Below are 18,687 nucleotides of genomic sequence, written 5' to 3' on the forward strand. Positions count from 1 at the left end.
CCTCCTCTTCTTTCTACTCGCTTCCAGGGAGCTAGCGCAGCTCCACGAGTGTATTTAAAGTTGGAGTTGAGAATGTGCCCTTAGGATTCTATGCTGTACTTTTTGGCCTCATGAGGATGGGAGGGGGATGATGAAGAGGAAGAATACGATGAGTGATATCACCGTAGTCCCAGAACCATATTTAGTGGTAAGAACCTGGCAGCCCACCAGCTCTCACCGATAGTGTGGTGATGGCTGGCGACTGGAAGTAGCACAGTGTGGGGAGGTGACCGCTGGACTGGAAGTAGCTGGTCACTTAGCCTGCTGTGCGCACTGTTACTCTTTTTTGGAGTTCTGTAAGTGAAAGGGGTTAGTTGGATGGGAAATTCAACATTCATTAACCAAAGTGGGTGAGCGGGGGCTAAGAGAGCTCTGTGGGTGGTGACGAGAATGGAGAGGCATCGCAGTGCTTGCCAGGAAACTGTGGGGAGCAGACCGAAACTCTACCTTGAAGTCCCACCATTGGCGCCAGTCTCCTCCTGCCCCAGCTAGCTGTAGTGAACTGCTTCATTTGAGTCTATACATCTAGGACTGGGAGTCAGAGCCAAGCTCGAGGTCTTCTGTGGTGCTTTCCAGGGACCCAGTGGCCATGATGCTGCGTTTCTAAGCTACTAGCAAACATAAACGAGATGCAGGTGGTGTACACAGGAGACATGTTTATAGCCCAGTCAAGAATCATTTCTAAGCATGTAACAGACCATGCTTGTGGTGTAGTTTTTCAGACATCAGCTAATTATAGCATCTTTATTTGTTCCTGGAAGCAGATAGGGCAGGATGTTGGCTTGGAACACTGTTGGCCACCGCTTTGTGCTGTTTCATGCATTTGAAGACAGAGTTTGCAGGGTGTGATGGGGTGGTCAGCCACCCCCCTTCTCAGTTCTGACCAGACTGCAAGCGCCTGGAGTTATTTAGAAACTAAGCGAAGACAGCATTCAAGAGGCAGAGGCAAGAGGATCTCTTTGAGTTCCAGGCCAGCAAAGCTACATAATGAGACCTTGTTTTAGAAAACCCAAACAATAAAACCAACCAAACTAGCCAGGCGGTGGTGGCGCACGCCTTTAATCCCAGCACTCGGGAGGCAGAGGCAGGCGGATCTCTGGGAGTTCGAGGCCAGCCTGGTCTACAAGAGCTAGTTCCGGGACGGGCACCAAAGCTACAGAGAAACCCTGTTTCGAAAAACCAAAAAGAAAAAAAAAAATAGCTTAGTAGTAGAAAATGTGATTACAAAAAAGAGAGTTTAGGCGGATCCCTGGGAGTTCGAGGCCTGNCTCTGGTAGTCCAGGCTGGCTTCAAACTCACAAAGATCCACCTGCCACTGTTTCTTGAGTGCTGGGATTAAAGGCTTGTGCCACCACCACCCGGCTGAGTTTTTATCTTTTTTGGCAATAAGTCTTCAGTACGGAGACAACCCTTGTCTGTGGCTTTCTGGGAACTTAGGTTTTCCTTCCCCACATAGCCTTCCATGTGGAAGGTGCCCCCCACTGCTTTCCGGGGCAGCGGCACATCTCTTGCTGCCTCCATCACATCTCACGTCTGCCAGCATAGTCCTTCCTGTCCTTGTAGATGGAGGTCCAGTGCTAGAGAGGACACACATTTCTTGCCCTTACTTGTCTTGGTGGATGTGGCACAGGCTTTGAGTCATCACTGGTAAGCAGTGAGAATCCATCGGTGAAATAGGAGTTATGAACTATTTCATTGACTTCATTGGGAAATGCTCTATCTTTTCTCAGAAGGATCTGGTCAGCCTCCTGGAACTCTGACTTATGCTAACCAAGCATGTCTCTGTTAACTGATGCTTTCTTCGTTTTATTGAAGCTTCTTTAAACTTTGGTTGTATTTGTCATGTGGCCACACATCTCTGAGCAGTCTGGGACATTAGCTCACCTAATTCGCTTATATTTGCAGTCTCACTGTGCAGATCAGTGCTTGATAATACAGCATCACACCATGCTCAGCATTTCTCACGTGAGCCTCATCTTCCCACTCAACTTAGCTCCTTCAGGGCTAAGACAGCGAAGGCGTTCTCAGCCTTGGCGTTCTCCATGGGACCCAGGCCGGTGCTAGAACATGCCACGCGTGGTCAGCGGACACCTGCTGCGTACTTAAGAAACTGGGTAGCAAACTCAGATTTTGAAATATTCTTCAGGACTTTGAGAAATAGCTGTTTCATGATTTAGTCATTGTCATGTAGGTAGGACAGATGAGCATGAGTAACGAACAGCTGACGGGTTTTAGCCTGAGTGGAAAACCCTCTGTAAGCTCCTCCGAGGTAGGGCAATTCTATGTTTCAGATCCAGGACTATGCCCATGAGCTGTTGTCCTGCACCTTGCATGTAAATGAAGAGGAAAGGCTGTCTTGTTCCTAAACAGCCCACACTCCCCCGAATTGCTTGGTTTCTCCATTCTTGCAAGAAATCTTTGGCTCCCTCATGCATTTTGTCTGCCACATTTGAAGTCTTAGACACAGACTGATAAGCCTCTCTTGCCTTTTCCAGCTCACAGACACACATGCTCAGCCTGGCCCCGATCCCTTTCCAGCACACAGACAAACAAGTTCAGCCTGGCCCCAACCCCTTCCCATCACACAGACACACATGCTCAGCCTGGCCCCGACCCCTTCCCACCACACAGACACACATATTCAGCTTGGCCCCGACCCCTTTCCAGCTCACAGAAGCACGTGCTCAGCCTGGCCTCTGACCCATTTCTGTTTGTTCCTGTTTTGACTAGGTTGACAGAAAACCCAAATTCTGCTGAAGGTCATTATTTGGCTTCCTTCTCTGGTAACTTTCTTTTTCCCCATCATCCAGAACGTAGAGAACAATTCAGTGTGCGCATGTTCTAGGCCTTCCCTTGCCCTTATATCTTGAGTTTACCTCATTTCAACTTTTCAGTATTTCCAGTTTCTCTATAATCCTGGCATTTGGGAAACTGAAGCAAGAGGAATTGAACTTGCGGCCAGCCTGGGCTACAAAGCACAGGAAAACTCTAAATAAATAGATATTAACAAAATGGAAGAATCCCAACACACTACATCTTCCTTTGACCCCTCAGTAATCTGCGAATCAATTTTTGTGCCATAGTCCTGTTGTTTAAGAAAGAATTTTATTAAGATGTAATGCACAGAACATCCAGTGAACTCTTTACTCTATGCAGTTCAGTGTATTGGGTGTATTGTTTTGGTGAAATATGTGTACCATAGTACTTGTCATTTAAACCAATTTGGAGCATAAAATCCAAGGACGTTAATTACAGTCACAAGATTGTGTGAATTGCCCCAACTTTACCTACCTCTAAATGTGCTCATTGTACTTAATATTTTCTTAAGACAATTCATGTTTATAATCCGAGTAAGTTTATCTTCAAGTAAATTTTGCTACTGTAGATGAAAGAAGAACTAGTGTTTTGTTAATGTAGAGAGATGTTAACTAAAAAGAATGCAACAATAAACCCAAACATCAGCATTAAATTCTTCATTTGGAAGCGTGGGAAGGCTGTGAGCTTATGGATGGGCCCCTTCATGGTGCAGAGAAAGCTAAGCGTGTCAGAGGCGTATTAAAGGGTTCTCTTTGCCACGTTGAGGTGGCTTTCTCCTTTTTCCTTGCTTTAGATTTTATTTGCTCTTATTGGTTTATTGTTGCCTAAATGTATGGCTGCACACTGTGTGAATGCAGCGCTTGAAGAGGGCAGAGACCATCTGTGGGATTCAGTTCTCTCCCTTTCATCTGATGGGTCCCAGGCCCCAGGGTCATCAGTGTGTTAAAGAGCCACCTCACCAGCCCTGCTTTTTAACATATGTAGGCCAGTGTCTGCAGCATTAGCTTTAGAATCACACTGCCCTACCAGAGTTCAGGCTTGCAGTGCGTTGAGCCCTGGAAGGTGGATGGATGGTAGAGTATGGAGTTGAGGGTTACACTTCTACGTAGCATTCACTGTATGACTTGGACAACTTACTATGTTTATCTGTAAAATGGACAGAATCACACTAATCTCCCAGGTATGGCTAAATGAAATAATCTACATTATATTTTTTATAATATAATCTATATTATATTTTATAATATAATTTATATTATAGTATGCCCTTGGCATAGCATAAATGCACAACAGTGGCACTTGTGGTTGGATTTGAGAACAATATTTATTTATACTTCCCCAATGGGTAACTTGTCTAGTCTCAGAAAGACCCTCTGAGATTAGCAGGCACTGTTCTTCTTTGCCTTCTGCTGTGGAGACTGAAAAGCCGCAGGAGTTCAGTGAAACAGGCCATCAGAGCTGTGGTAGGAAAACATAACAGAGAGAGCACAGCTGTGGGCCAGAGGCCACGTGCAATGGAGGTCATAGTTGGTCTCTTGACCTCTTGAGGTAACCCTTGCCTGGGGAATGAGCCCTCCACCCTGCAGGAAGTCACAGCGCTACAAACAGCAGTGCCCACAGTAGCACCAGGCCTCCAAGATAGTGGAGGTGCAAGTCACGTCTCACGAGCTGCGCAGTTACAACCCAGCCCAGGAAGAGCGTGTAACACTGTCTTCTACTGCCCACAGGGAAGGAAGTACAGAGCCCCTGGCCCCTGCGTGCTGCTCTGCCTCAGCTGTGCTATTTCAAATCCCTTCCAGACATGGGATGCTTATCTTTAAAATGAGACTGTGGCGCTGATTCCCCTCTCACAGGATTGTGGGAAGGATACCTGGAGACTAGTGAGTAGTCTCCTTGACACCCAGCGAAAGGTCACTTTAATTGTTACCAGGATTAGTAACCGTGTGAATATGTAAGCAGCCCTCTTGCCTAGGGTGAGCTGCTGAGTGTGGTTTAGTTGTGGGTCTGACTGCATGGTATGCTAATTATGTTGAAAAATCATAGCCCTACCCAAAGTCTATAATAAATATATTCCCTCCTAAAGGAAGGAAAGCGGTGCTGTGAGTTTTCCACGTGGAAGGAATGCTTGCGTTGATGTCTATACACTGTGCTTCTCACTCTGTCTCACTTCTGAAGGCAAAACAAGTGGACACGTTATAAAACATAAAAGCTGAGTTGATTAGATTCGTTTGGCAGAAAATGACGTGGTTTGTTGGGCAGGACCCTTGTGAATGTGGTGCAGAGGCCAGCTTCTTGCTGAGGCTGTTGGGGTACTGGTAGCACCAGAAGTCCTGGATCTCCCGTCTCCTTGCTCTACTGCAAGCCGCATGCAGAGAACTCTTGTGTCTGCCTTAACCCAGCAGAGCTGTATCTAGACACGGAGCAGGTGCACACCCAAACACTCCCGAAATCCCGCGGTAGGACCAAATCATAGCATGGCGAACGTGCACCCCAGTGTGCTCCTGTCCTGTTTCAAAGGCATTTTCATCAGAGTGAGCAGCTCAAGCGCAAATTCACACAAGGAATAGAGCTGAGGATTTGTCAGAGAATAGAGATTCCCACACTGAATGGCATCAAAGAGTATTCGAGGTAGCCTCCAAAATTCAACACAACACGGAGAAGAGATGAGAAAACGGAGTAAAAGAGGCAAGCCATGCGCATGCTGCATGCCTATAAGCCATCACTCAGGAGGCTGAGACAGGAGGATTGTGAATTTGAAGCTATCTTGGTCTACAGACAGACAGATTCTGCCTCCACAAAGATCCCAGGAAAACAAAACAAAACAGCAAAACTTCCCAATAAAGAGTAAGAAAGTGCTTAACGATCATGTTTGCCCATGAACTTCCTGGCAGTAAAGCAGAGGGTGAAACATGCTGTGTGCTATCCTTGTTGAATAAGAGAAAAGAGGCCAATTGTTTCCTGAGTAAAAGTAGTTGTCACATGTGTCCCCTACAGATGAGATTTGGGGAAACAGGCTGTGCAGAATCTTGTACAGTTTCCAAATGTGACTTCCTGAAAACTGAGCCAATACTGATACATTTTTCAGCAACAGTCTATTGGTATCTTAAGAGAGCTCTACCCTGGTCATGGGTGCTGGGTTTCCAGTGTCTTCACTTGGGCCTTTAACATTTGGCTCAGGCAGAAATGGCTGCATTGTCTTCAGAAACAGGTAAGGATGGAAGAGAGATTTCCTTGTTAAAGAAAGGAAGCTTGAATGTAGAGAGATGGCTCAGTGGTTAAGAGCACTGGCTGCTCTTCGAGAGGACCTGGGTTAATTTCACAGCAACCACATGGCGGTTCACAACTGTCCGCAATTCCAGTTCCAAGGGATCTGACACCCTCACACAGACAGACAGACACACAGGCAGAACACCAATGTACATAACTAAAATTAAATAAAAAAGAAGGGAAGCCTGGAATGATTGTACTGATGGGGTGGTTTCAGGTGATGTTTGTGTTGGAGTTGGCTTTGCGTGGCTGGAAGCTTTGAATCTGCTGAAGTGGCCCCATTGAGATGCAGCTTCACTTCTGTGGTGTCCTGGGACAAGGAACCTCGATGGCTTGTCAGTCGCCAATAGCAGCAGCAGCAGCAGCAGCAGCAGCAGCAGCAGCAGCAGCAGCAGCAGCAGCAGCATGGTAGACCGAATTGCATCTGCCTGACTTCCCGAAACCACTCTGCTGGCGCTGCCAGTTCTCTAAAGCGGCATCGAGGGACCTGTTGAGAGGAAGTGTTTACATAGCCCAGCTGAGCTGAGGGTTGACCCTTGGCGTCAGTCTCATTGGGTCCCCATGGCCTCAATGGCAGGATAATGAGCCAGGAGATCCATCACCTGAACTCATAATCAAAGCGGGGCTTTCTCACTATGGAAAATATAAGAACACTGGCAAGGAAGGAAGGAGGGAGGGGAAGAGGAAGGAAGGAAAAAAATCACATAGATTTTCTTCTGACCTTTGAAGAGAATTGAGTAAAATTGAAATCCTGCAGTGTGAAATATATGATTTTGTACGTGTCCTTGATATGCTTCTCAAAACTCTGAAAATAGTGTGGGTTTTGTTTGTTTGTCTTGAGAACAGGCTGTTCCTGTACAGCTCTGGCCGACCTGGAGCTCAATACATAGGCCAGACTGGTCTGGAGCTCACAGAGATGCTCTTGTCCTGCTTCCTGCATTCTGAGATTAAAGGTGTACAGCACCATGTCCAGCCAAAATGTTTTTCATGTTCAGGCTGTTTTTTGTTTTGTCCCTGACACAAAGACATCTTGTTTCAATATTTTTATGCTCGGGACATTTATCTTCCTCCCAAAGAGAGGCCCTGGAAGCAGAATTACGTGGCCAAGTGTTTGTACATTTCAGTGCTTTTCTCTTCTGCTCGATCTGGGCCTGTCACCGAGTGACGGACTCTGTCACCCAGTACGTCTTAGTTTGGAAAAGAGAAACAGCAACACAGGTTGTTCTTCTGCATCTCCCATTGGCTGATCAGAATGAGTGACACTGTGCTTTCTGAGTGGGGAGGAGTTTTATATTTCTATTTTGTCATTTATTGAGTGTGAGATGTTTGCAAGGAGATTTCTATGTCCTCTTCATATAGGAGATCACCCTCTTGTCACAATTACTTTGAAATTTAAACAGTTTATGATTTCTCAGTTAGGATTTTGGATAACAGTTGTTATAAGAAATAATTGACATGGTACATGACCCCCTCTTCAAAGAGGTCAGCTCCAATTTTTTGTTAGTCTTTTCCTCCGTTTCTTTGAGGGAATTTCTCATTTCCTTTTTAAGAGTTTCAAACATTCTTCTGAGGTTATTTTTTAGGTCATTTTCTTCTTCATCATCTATATTTTGTTGTTCAAGTCTTGCTGTTGTAGGGTCTCTAGCTTTTACTGGTGTCATGTTGCTCTTTGTGGTGTTTTATGTGTTCTTACCTTGTCTACTCATTTTTTCCTCTAAAATACTGATGACAACTTATGCTGGAGAGGTTGTGGGGTAAAGGGAACACTCCTGGATTACTGGTGGGAGTGCAAGCTGGTACAACCCCTTTGGATGTCAATGTGGTGATTTCTCAGAAAATTAGGAAACAACCTTTCTCAAGATCCAGTAATACCACTTTTGGGTATCTATCCAAAGGATGCTTAATCATGCCACAAGGACATGTGCCCAACTATGTTCATAGCAGCATTGTTTGTCATAGCCGAAATGCCCCTTGACTGAAGAATGGATAAGGAAAATGTGGTACATTTACACAATGGAGTACTACACAGCAGAAAAAAATATTGACATCTTGAAATTTGCAGACGTATGGATGGAGCTAGAAAACATCACTTTGAGTGAGGTACCTCAGACTCCGAAAGACAATTTTCACATGTACTTACTCAAAGGTGGTGTTTAAACATAAAGCAAAGAAAACCAGCCTACAAACCACAATTCCAGAGAACCTCGACAAAATGAGGCCTCTGAGAGAGACATACATGGATCTAATCTACATGGGAAGTAGAAAAAGGCAAGATCTCCTGAGTAAATTGGGAGCATGGGGACCTTGGGAGAGGGTTGAGGGAGTAAGGAAAGGCAGGGAGGGGAGCAGAGAAAATGTAGAGCTCAATAAAAATCAATACAAATAAAAGAGTTCAGCTCAACAGTCTTTGCTTCATTCACGGATTATGCATTGTCTCGATATGGTCTTAGAATATTTTCATCACCTCAGAAAACTTCTATATCCTTTGGTTACTTCCATGCAGTCACCCCAAACTCTTCATCTGCCTCTACAGGTTTGTCCATCCTGACATAGGTATTTGGACTCACGAGATGTATGTGGCCTTTTGCGCCTGACTTCTTTCACTTAGCACACACGTCTTCCAGGTTCATCCCTGCCATGACGCATATCTATGACTCATCCCTTCTCATTGCTGAATGATTTTGTTCCGTGGATATGCCACATTTTATTTTTTTTCCACCTTTGTTTATTTACTAAAATGTTAAATTCATCTCGTCAAATCTCTTGCTCACTGAGATGGCAATTTTTTCAGTTGTTATACAAATCTTTTCCCAATCCTATATTTCCATATTTTTATTTTTAAAACTCATTTTATTTTTATTTTGCGTTTCAATCTGTAATTCACCTTAATTTCATCTGGGAGTTTTGTGAATTAGGAAGAGTTTCATAGTACCCTACCCCTCCCCCCTTATTTTCCAGGACCTGCTGACTCATCCCCTTACCAACCATTTCCTTTATTTTGTGGTGATTGACTTTTTTTTTTTTTTTTTTGCTGTTTTAATTATTTTTTAGAAGAATGCTTTTGAGAACAGTTCTAGGTTTCCAGCAAAAATCAAGTGGAAAGTTTGAAGGTTTTCTACTCACATGCAGCGTCCAACACTATTAACCAACACCATGATGGCACATAGGTTTCAGCAGAGGAGCTTACACATCCAGTGTCACGAGACCACTGCCCATCGCAGTGGTCCCTTGGTGTTGTCTAGTTAGTGGATTTGGACAAATGTTTGATGACGTTTCGTGCTAAATACATTCACTACCCTAAAGAAACAAATCTATGCAGTACAACTTGTTATTCCTCCCTCTTCCCAAGACCTGGCTACCATGGATTTCCTTTTCCTTCTATAGTTTTGTCCTTTTCTGAATGTCATATAGTAGAAGCCACACAGCCTATATCGTCTTCTTTCGCTCAGTATCCTCCTTTGCTTTCTATTACTGTGATAAACACCAGGACCAAAAAAAGAATTTATTTTGGCTTACGGTTCATTAAAAAAGCAGGGGGCTGGAGAAATGGCTCAGCAGTTAAGAGCACTGACTGTTCTTCCAGAGGACCCGGGTTCAATTCCCAGCACCCACATGGCAGCTCACAACTGTCTGAAAATCCATTTCCAGGGGATCTGACACCTTCACACCAATGCACATAAAATAAAGATAAATAAATGATAAAAAAAAAAAAGAAGCAGCAGAAACCTGGAGGCAAGCACCAAAGCAGCAGAGATAAGGAGGATAAGCTCCCTGGCTTGCTGGCCTTGGCTAGCTCAGTTTGCTTTCTTACACCACCTAGAACTATGTTGCACTGGGGTGACCCCACCCACAGTGGGCTGGGCCTTCCCACTTCAATCATCAATGAAGAAGATACCCCCACAAACTTGCTAAGGGGCCCTGTCTGATGGGAACATTTTCTCAGTTGGGGTTCCCTCCTCCTAGATGACCCTAGTTTGTGTAAAGTTGCCAAAAACTAGCCATTTTCAGTTCTCCTATGGGCTCATTTCTGTCCAGGGCTGTATTCCATGATGGCTTGCTTGTGCTATTGTTTGTGTATCCGTTCAGCTACTAGAGGATGTCTTGGTCGCTCCCAGCTTCTGGCAGCAACAGAGAAAACTGTTATAAACGTCTGTGTGCAGGCTCTCAAGCTTTGGGGGAAATACCAAAGAGAATGATTGTAAGTGTATTTAATCTGGTAAGAAATTGCCAAAGTGTCTTCTGAAGCGGCTGTACTGTGTTTGCTTTCCCACTAGTAGAGGGAACCTGACATTGCATATCCTTGAAGACATTTGGTGTCATCTATATTTAGGTTTTGACCATCCTAATAGATGTGTCATGGTATGTCATTGTTTCTTTGATTTTCATTTCCTGATAACATGGAGGTGACTCATTTTTTCATGTGTGGGTTTGTCATCTGTATGTAGGCACACACGCAGTCTTGGGTATAACCTCAAAGGAGGCCTGTCAGTCACTGAATGCTGCTTAGGAGCCCTGCTGAAGAGGTCTTATATGTTCTCACCATTGACTCACCATCTTTGCCATGCTCGTCGCATCTGCACACCTCTGCCTGCCTCATCAGATGTCTGTGTGCTGGCTTCATTTCTGGTACCGCGAGTAATCACCCAGACCTAAGGCAGATTAGGAAAGAAGAGATGGTTTGGTTTACTATTCCAGGTTACAGACCGCCATCGAAGGGGAAAGCCAAGGTAGGAACTCAAGCAGTTAGTCATGTCAAGTCGCATCTACAGTCAAGAGCAGAGAGAAACATTTGGATTCATGCTTCCTGCTTCCCCTTATCTAGCTTTCTCCTCTTCTGTATAAAAATCTGGACTCTGCTTAGTGGATGGTCCACCACAATGGCTGGTTCTTCCTACATCAGTTGGCAGTCAAACACTCCCCCCTCTCCCCCCCCCCCCCCCCCCCCCCCCCCCGGCAGACATGTCCGCAGACCAAGCTGGCCTGGATAATTCTGGTCAGAGCTAACTTCTCAGGTGGTTCTAGGTAGTGGCAAGTTGGCAGTAAACAGCATCCTTGTCTCCATCCCTGACCCGGCCAGCACGTGTTTGGCCGTGGCACTGATCCGGAACCCAGTGTTTGAAAATGATCCCTTCTCATTGAAGCTCACAGAAGGGCTATGTTGGGTAGGTGGGACCCGAGTTCCTGTCACTTTCTGAAGTGTCTTGTTCTCTTATAAAGTAGGCAATTCCTTCCTGACTCCATTTTCCTCACCATCTTTGAGCCCTGCAGGGAATCCTGAGGTGAGGCTTCCAGAAGCCTGTTGGTTGAACCTAGACTTGCGTGCCTCAAACTTTGTGGCCTTAACCCCTGACACTATCCCCTTGCTATCATTCAGGTCTCTGTCCTACAGAGTGGTTGATTCTTCTCCATTTGGGTCCTCTTTTGTGACTCAGTGAATCACTCCCTTCAGTTTGGATTTGTGTGACACTCACAGCCGCTCTGCTTCCTGCATGGTAATGTGTGGAGCTTAGGGGGTGAAGCACGTCTGCCAGTTCTCCTTTTCCTGCTTTTATTCAGTCATGTCCTGTATTCCATAGATTCTGGCTGTGACTCAGTAACTGACACGGAGCCCGAGGACGAGAGAGCTCTTCCTCTCTCAAAGCAGACAAACCTGCCTCTGGAGACGTCGCCTGGGAACCTGATGGTGGTGCAGCCGGACCGCATTCGCTGTGGGGTAGGCATCCGGGAGGCCTGGTAGATCCCCATCAGAGCACTGACTTTGCAAGTCGGTGCCTTTGTTGCAGTAAAGGGTCTGGGGATATCGTGATGCATCTTATTATAACCAAAACCGTCCCTTGAGGCCCACATCACCAGGGCCTTGGACGTGAATAACTTCGTTAAGTCAGAGATTACACCTGGGGGTGTATGTATCATCAGTGCAAGAATTCTGGTTCATGAATGTGTAACATAGGGCAGTCAGGACACCAGCAAGCACAAACATTGCTAGAGACTCCAGAGTTAGAGGCCTGATCTCTTCCTGCTGGCCCGGCCCTGGGAAGAAGTGGCATATTCTGGTAACCTGTTTCTTCATTAGCTAGTCACTATCCAGGCCTTTGGGAGGGCTTTAAGGTTTAATGGCTGACATGTGCTGGCCAGTATTGCTTGCCAAAAAGATTGGCCAAATATCTAAGTCCTATGTGGCTAGCATGTTAGGGTGGTCATATATTCGCAAGTGGGCTGTATGTGAGACTTCATGATAGTCCTTTAAATTCTATTATAATATTTGGTCATTTTCAGCATTCTTTCCTTCCCTGATTTAAAATGTGGGGCAATTTGAATAGGTTAGAGCAGCAAAGCTTTCTTCATGGACGCGTGCTGTTTGCTGCCCTTGCCTCTGCGGCTTCCCAGGACTACAGGGCACGAGAACTTTGGCAATAAGAAGTGTGAGGTCTCTGTAGCCGAGGCCACAGATGCCGTGCAAGGGGTCTCTGCACAGGAGTTGCCAACATTTTGCAGACTGGGTTTGACCCTTAGACATGTTTGGTTTGAACTTCAGAGTGTTTTTAAAAATTAGGCATAAAAATTGGTGTTCCTTAGCTTCTTGTGAGTCAGAAACTGTGGTTTTAGGCTTGCGATAACTGGTGGTGGGGCTCTGTGCCCTGTTTTTTTTTTTATTGCACGGGACATGCATCCTCTAGCCTGATCCCCACCATTCTATAATCTTAATTTTTTAATTTTTATTTGGGAGACTTTGGGACAGTTTTTCTACCTCGCCCAGGTCGACCTTAACTTGTGTCTCGTTGTCCCGGTGTCGGGACCAGGCCTGGCCACTCCCTGTTCTTTAAACTCAGAGGGCTGCACTCTTCCCCTTTGTGCTAGGCTCTGTGGACACCTCGGGCTCCCTCTCCCAGTGCCGTGTTTCCCACGATTGTGTGGGCAGACGGCAGGTGCAGTGGTAAGGCTGTGTGGGGCCTCTGCGTGCCTCACCCCGCTCGCTCTTCTTCCTGCTTCCCTCAGCTGCCCTCTCGCCCAGGATCAGCCTCATTGCCTCCTCTAGGTCTACGGGCCAGGGGTGCCTGGCTGGGGGTGGGACCTGACTGCCAACGGGACTGACACATATTCTTTTAGGCTCCTCATCTTACTGAGACAAGGTGCGGGACCAGGTAGGTGAGTAGCCGGAATGCTGACAGCCAGAGTGTGTGCTTGGTTATAGCAGCCTCAGCAGTCTGGACCACACACCTTCCCTTGTTACAAGGCCCAAGCCTGGAACACCCTTCTGCAGCCCTTGTAAAAGGGTTGTCATGACAACTATATCATAGTCCTGGAACGAATGATTAAAGACTAACTCTGGCCAGAAATCTCTTCTCACCTTTCTGGTTTTGGGGAGGGCCCAGCCCTACTGGTTTTGTCTAAAGTGGCCATTGCCAAGTCCAGGGAAAAGTTGAGTATCTCCTACTCAAAAGGCTAAGGACCTGAAGTGTCTCAGATTTTGAATTTGGGGGGGTTATAGAGATGCTGGATTATTTGCATATGTATAACAGGATATGTTTTAGAACAAAGTGTATTTTTGTTTCATATACATGTTATACATAGCCTGACAAGAGTTTTATACAACATGCTATTGCCCTTGCATTTGGGTTTTGGACATGTTAACCAAGTGTGGAACTTTCCCCTTGTGGTGTCAGGTCAGAACATATTTGGATTTGGGAGTTTGGAAGAGGGCTGCTTTGTGAGGCTCAGTGTGGGGTCTTACAGTTAGCTGGGCATCTGGTCGAAATGTAGACTCTGGGACCAGGGATGTGGCACAGGTGGTAGAGTACTTGCCTAGCAGGTGTGAAAGTCTGGGTTTGATTCCCAGTACCACATGAAAAACTGGGCATCGTGGAACATGCCGATCAATCAGACTAGTAATTGGGAGGTGGCTAAGGGGAGTCCTGTGTTCAAGGTCACCATCTGCATAGCAAGTATGAGGCTAGCCTAAGCTACATGAGAACCTGCTAATGAGGCTAGTGTAAGCTACATGAAATCCTGTTTATGAGGCTAGCCTAAGTTACATGAGATCCCGCTTCTAAATTGTTTTAAGTTGCAGACCCTGATTCAGTGGCAGGAAGTACCTCACAGTTAGCCTGACTAACTTGCTCCAAGGGTGGCAATGGTGTTGCTAACTTGGTCACATGCAATAGCAAAGCTTGTCTAGAGAAGAGTTTCTCATATCTGGGGGAAGGACTTAAAAAATAAACAAAAGCCTCCCAGGCATGGTGGAATATGCTGTTAATTTCAGTACTTGGGAAACAGAGGAAGATGTACCCCTAAATTCAAGGCCAGTCTGGCCTACATTGCAAGTTCAGGACAACCAGGGCTACACGATGAGACACTGTCTCAAAAAATAAAAATCCAGCCGGGCAATGGTGGCACCCACCTTTAATCCCAGCACTTGGGAGGCAGAGGCAGGTGGATCTCTGTGAGTTCGAGACCAGCCTGGTCTACAGAGCTAGTTCCAGGACAGGCTCCAAAGCCACAGAGAAACCCTGTCTCAAAAAAACCAAAAAAAAGAAAAAGAAAAAGAAATCCAAGTATTTGATGCTATCGAGATTTTTGTAAAAACAATTTTTTCTGCTTAAATTTTTTGAAACTTTTCATAAATATATTTTGTTCATATTCTTTCCCCTCCCTCAACACTTCCCAGATTCTTCCATCAAACTTCATATACTTTCTCTCGATAAGAAAAGAAAAAAAAATCCCATTGAGACCATCCAGACAAACAAACACATAAAACCATGGAGTCAATATTGTATTGGCCAACTACTGAGCATGAGGCCTGTCCTGGAGTGTGGTTGATATACCTCCTTATATTTGGTTGGAGAAAACTGATTTTCCCTTTCTGTAGACAGAAGTTCTCACAGAAGCCACTTCCAAATTACCACACAGAGGCTTATATTACTTATAGGTGCTCAGCTGATAGATAGATAGCTCAGGTTTATTACTAACTAGCTCTTATTTACACTCTTCCATGTGGCAGGACCTTTATTAGCATGGCACATTCATCTCCTGCTCCCTCTGCGTCTGCCTGGTGACCCCTGACTCTCTCTGCCTCTCTTTCTCCCATCATTCTCCTTTTGGCTTTCCCACCTAACTTGATCCTATTCAGCTACTGGTCAGTCAGCTTGTTTATTGAACTAATCATAGCAGCATATACTCACACAGTGTAAAGGAATATTCCACGGCAAGTATCATTGTCAATAGCTTTTTGCTGATGGTAGGACTTTGTGTTCACTTGTGTTTCTCCACATTGGGAGATCTGACTTGAACGTCTCCAGATCTGCCATGTTGTGCATGCTGCCGTGGTCTCTGAGTTCATATGAGCATCAGCCCTGTATCTGAAAAACACTGTTTCCTTGGCGCTGTCCACTGCTGGTTCTTACACTCATTCTGCCTCCTCTTTTACGTAGATCCCCGAACCTTGAAGGGAGGGGTGTGATAAAGACATCCCATTTAGGGATGAGTGCTTCATTGCCTTGCTCACCCTCTTCATGTTCAGATGTGGGTCTCTGTGTTAGTTATCATCACTGCAAGAAGCTTCTGTAGAGAAGGTTGAGCAATATACTGGTATTGCAAAAATATAGGTATAGCAATATGTCATTAAGAGCCATTTAATTGCTATGTTCATTTAGCAGAATAATAGTGAGTTTTCCTCTAGTACCAATGACCTCTGTAGTTTTCAGTTCTTGACCTCATTAACAGCATCAGCCATGGATTCTATCTCATGGAGTGGGCCTTAAAACCCATTTTTTTTTTTAAAAAGTGGCTGGTTACTCCTTTCACATTTATGCCACTATCTCACCGGTATGTCTTGCAGGCCACTGTTGTCGACTGCAGTGTCTGTAACTGGGTGATATTGGTTGACGATTACATTTCTCCTCTAGTAGTGAATAGAGCACCTTCCATCACTGTGAATACTAGTCAGTGGGGGTGAAGCTTCCAGTTGTGCAACAGGCAGATATCTCAGTGTTCGATGACATACATGCACGGTGTCTTCAGCAATAGGGTTTTGTATACAATATTCTGTCTGCGTGTATGTCTGTAGGCCAGAAGAGGGCACCAGACCTCATTACAGATGGTTGTGAGCCACCATGTGGGTGCCGGGAATTGAACTCAGGACCTTTGGAAGAGCAGGCAATGCTCTTAACCACTGAGCCATCTCTCCAGCCCAGCAATAGGGTTTTAGCTTCAGGTTGTGGAGGGTAACCAATAGCATTGGCAATAGCCGGCAATGGTTTTTAGGGGGTGATCTGTGGGATCACATCAGCCAAAACCTCAAAAAGATGTCACCCATTTCTGGTACGGGGCTTTTACTTGGTGGCAAATGATATCTAGTTGAGGCATTGTTTTACCCATTGTATGGTAAGTCCATTTAAGTTACTTTTTATAGATGTGTAAGTTTTAAAAGCATTTTTAAATGTTATAAATGAAATGAGCATCTATAAATCCTAAGTTTAGAAGAGTTGTGTATAATGAATAGACAGAGTTTCTCTCCAATTGCTGTAAAAATGTATAAATGTCTAGTCTGTTTTTCATAAGTTGCTTCACTAGGTTGGTAGCCTGTGGTTCTTGTCCAGCACTGGTCTGCCCAAACCTACTGGCCAGAACCATCCACACTAGAGAGTGAGCTGGGTCTCCAGGAGCTGGGACCCCCTTGACCCGGCTCCCTAAAGAGCAGGGAGAGACACCAGAACCTGTCTCCCGCTGCAGGCAGAAACCACCGTGTACGTCATCGTGAGATGCAAGCTGGATGAGAAGGTGTCGACAGAGGCAGAGTTTTCCCCTGAGGACTCGCCCTCCGTCCGGGTGGAGGGCACACTGGAGAATGAGTACACGGTTTCGGTGAAGGCTCCAGGTGAGTGGCCCCGCGCTGACACAAGAGTGTGCGCTCTGCTGCCTTCTGAAACACTGCTCTTCTCAAGCTCACCTGCAGAACCATCTCCAGCCCCAGGCGTTGCTGGCTTTTCAAAAAGCAGTGTGTGCATTGTTTTAATTGCACGTCCTGGATTGCCAGTGAGATTTAATAATTTTCCACATTCACGACTCGTCACATTTCCTCTTTGGTGAATCGAATCTTTGTGGTTGGTCTATTTTTAATTCTTTTTCTTCCCCCTCAGAACCTCTTCCGGTGGTATAGACTCCTACTTCAGGAAGAGCACGTAGTGCAGACAGCCACAGAGCAAGTCAGCTGATTCCACTGGTCCATGGTGGACCAGTTATCCTCTAGCTGCCAGGATGCCCTTGGTGACAATGGGCATTCATTAAAAAGCACCTTAGACCCTAACTTTTTTTGTTGCTCTTGTTTATCAAGGCCTGAGGAATTCAGTAAAACAGGCTGGAGAACTGGCTCCGTGGTTCAGTTCCAAGAATCCCATTGAACCCTTCACAACTGCCAATAGCTCAGTCTCCAGGAGGATCCTAGGCCCTGGTCTACATAGGCATCTGCAGGCATGTATGCATGCACACATGCGTGCACACACACACTACTGATAATTATGCAAAACAGATGAAAACCCTTTAAAAATGCAATTGACAACCTGATAAGGATGCTTCTGTTTAAGATCCCACATGCTGGCCTGCTCATCCCCCCGTCACTTCCCTTGCAGCTCAGCTCAGACACTTCCTTGCAGCCCCTGTGAGCTGCCTTCTTACTCACACGTCCCACGACTGCCCATGACCCTGTTCTCCCTGGCATTTTATCAGTATCTTTTGTTCCGTTTAGACCTCTCCTCTGGCAATGTTTGTCTGAAGGTCTATTCTGGGGACTTGGTGGTATGTGAAACCACCATCAGCTATTATACTGACATGGAGGAAATTGGGAACTTACTGTCCAGTGCTGCAAACCCTGTGGAGTTCATGTGTCAGGTAAGGCTGCTGGGAGGAAACCTGAGCTTTCTGGACACTGGGATTCTGTCTATAACCTTGACGGGCAGCGCCTAGCTGGAATCTGAAATCTGACTATTTTTGCTGTTTTATGGCAGGCCTTTAAAATTGTACCCTACAACACAGAGACTCTTGATAAACTGCTCACAGAGTCCCTGAAGAACAACATCCCTGCAAGTGGACTGCATCTCTTTGGAATCAACCAACTGGAAGAAGAAGATATGATGACAAGTAGGTCAACAGCCATTTCAGTTGTTGACGGTGTGGCCTGCTACACGCCTGGGCAGTATGACGTGGGAAGGGCAGTTAGCTTATTGCCTGCTAGCACCAAGGTGAACAAAAAGACAGAGGGGATGAAGTCTAGCAGTATGTGCGAGGGTGCTGCTGGCCTGGCCCAGCATGCCCTCACACGGCATGTTTTCAATAATTAGCAATATAGCCTAAAATAATGATAGAAAATATGGAGAGTAAGAAGCCCGTGACATAATCATGTACCGTCATCAAGTATGGTGTGCTGTACATAATTGTGTGTGTCATACTTTTATATGACTGGCAGCCAGCCCAGCGGGGTCACTCACACCAGCACTGTCGCCAGCGAGTGAGAGCTGCAGCATGGACAGGGGATAGGAGCTTGTCAGCTATGTTCTAACCCGGGAAGACAGA

The 18,687-nt window shown here is 45.7% G+C and overlaps 1 protein-coding gene across 1 annotated transcript in view; it reads left to right on the forward strand.

Moving 5' to 3' along the window:
- Pik3ap1 (phosphoinositide-3-kinase adaptor protein 1) overlaps nt 1-18,687 on the forward strand; it is a 124,173-nt gene that overhangs the window by 40,293 nt on the left and 65,193 nt on the right. Inside the window, exons 3-6 of the mRNA XM_050147170.1 lie at nt 11,700-11,836; nt 16,852-16,996; nt 17,864-18,006; nt 18,123-18,255. Of these exons, the coding sequence (XP_050003127.1) occupies nt 11,700-11,836; nt 16,852-16,996; nt 17,864-18,006; nt 18,123-18,255 (558 nt within the window). The remainder of the gene's footprint in view (nt 1-11,699; nt 11,837-16,851; nt 16,997-17,863; nt 18,007-18,122; nt 18,256-18,687) is intronic.

This window comes from Alexandromys fortis, unplaced genomic scaffold (genome assembly GCF_014885135.2).
Source record: "Alexandromys fortis isolate MF-2015 unplaced genomic scaffold, M_Fortis_MF-2015_v1.1 scaffold_16, whole genome shotgun sequence".
Classification (NCBI taxonomy): domain Eukaryota; kingdom Metazoa; phylum Chordata; class Mammalia; order Rodentia; family Cricetidae; genus Alexandromys; species Alexandromys fortis.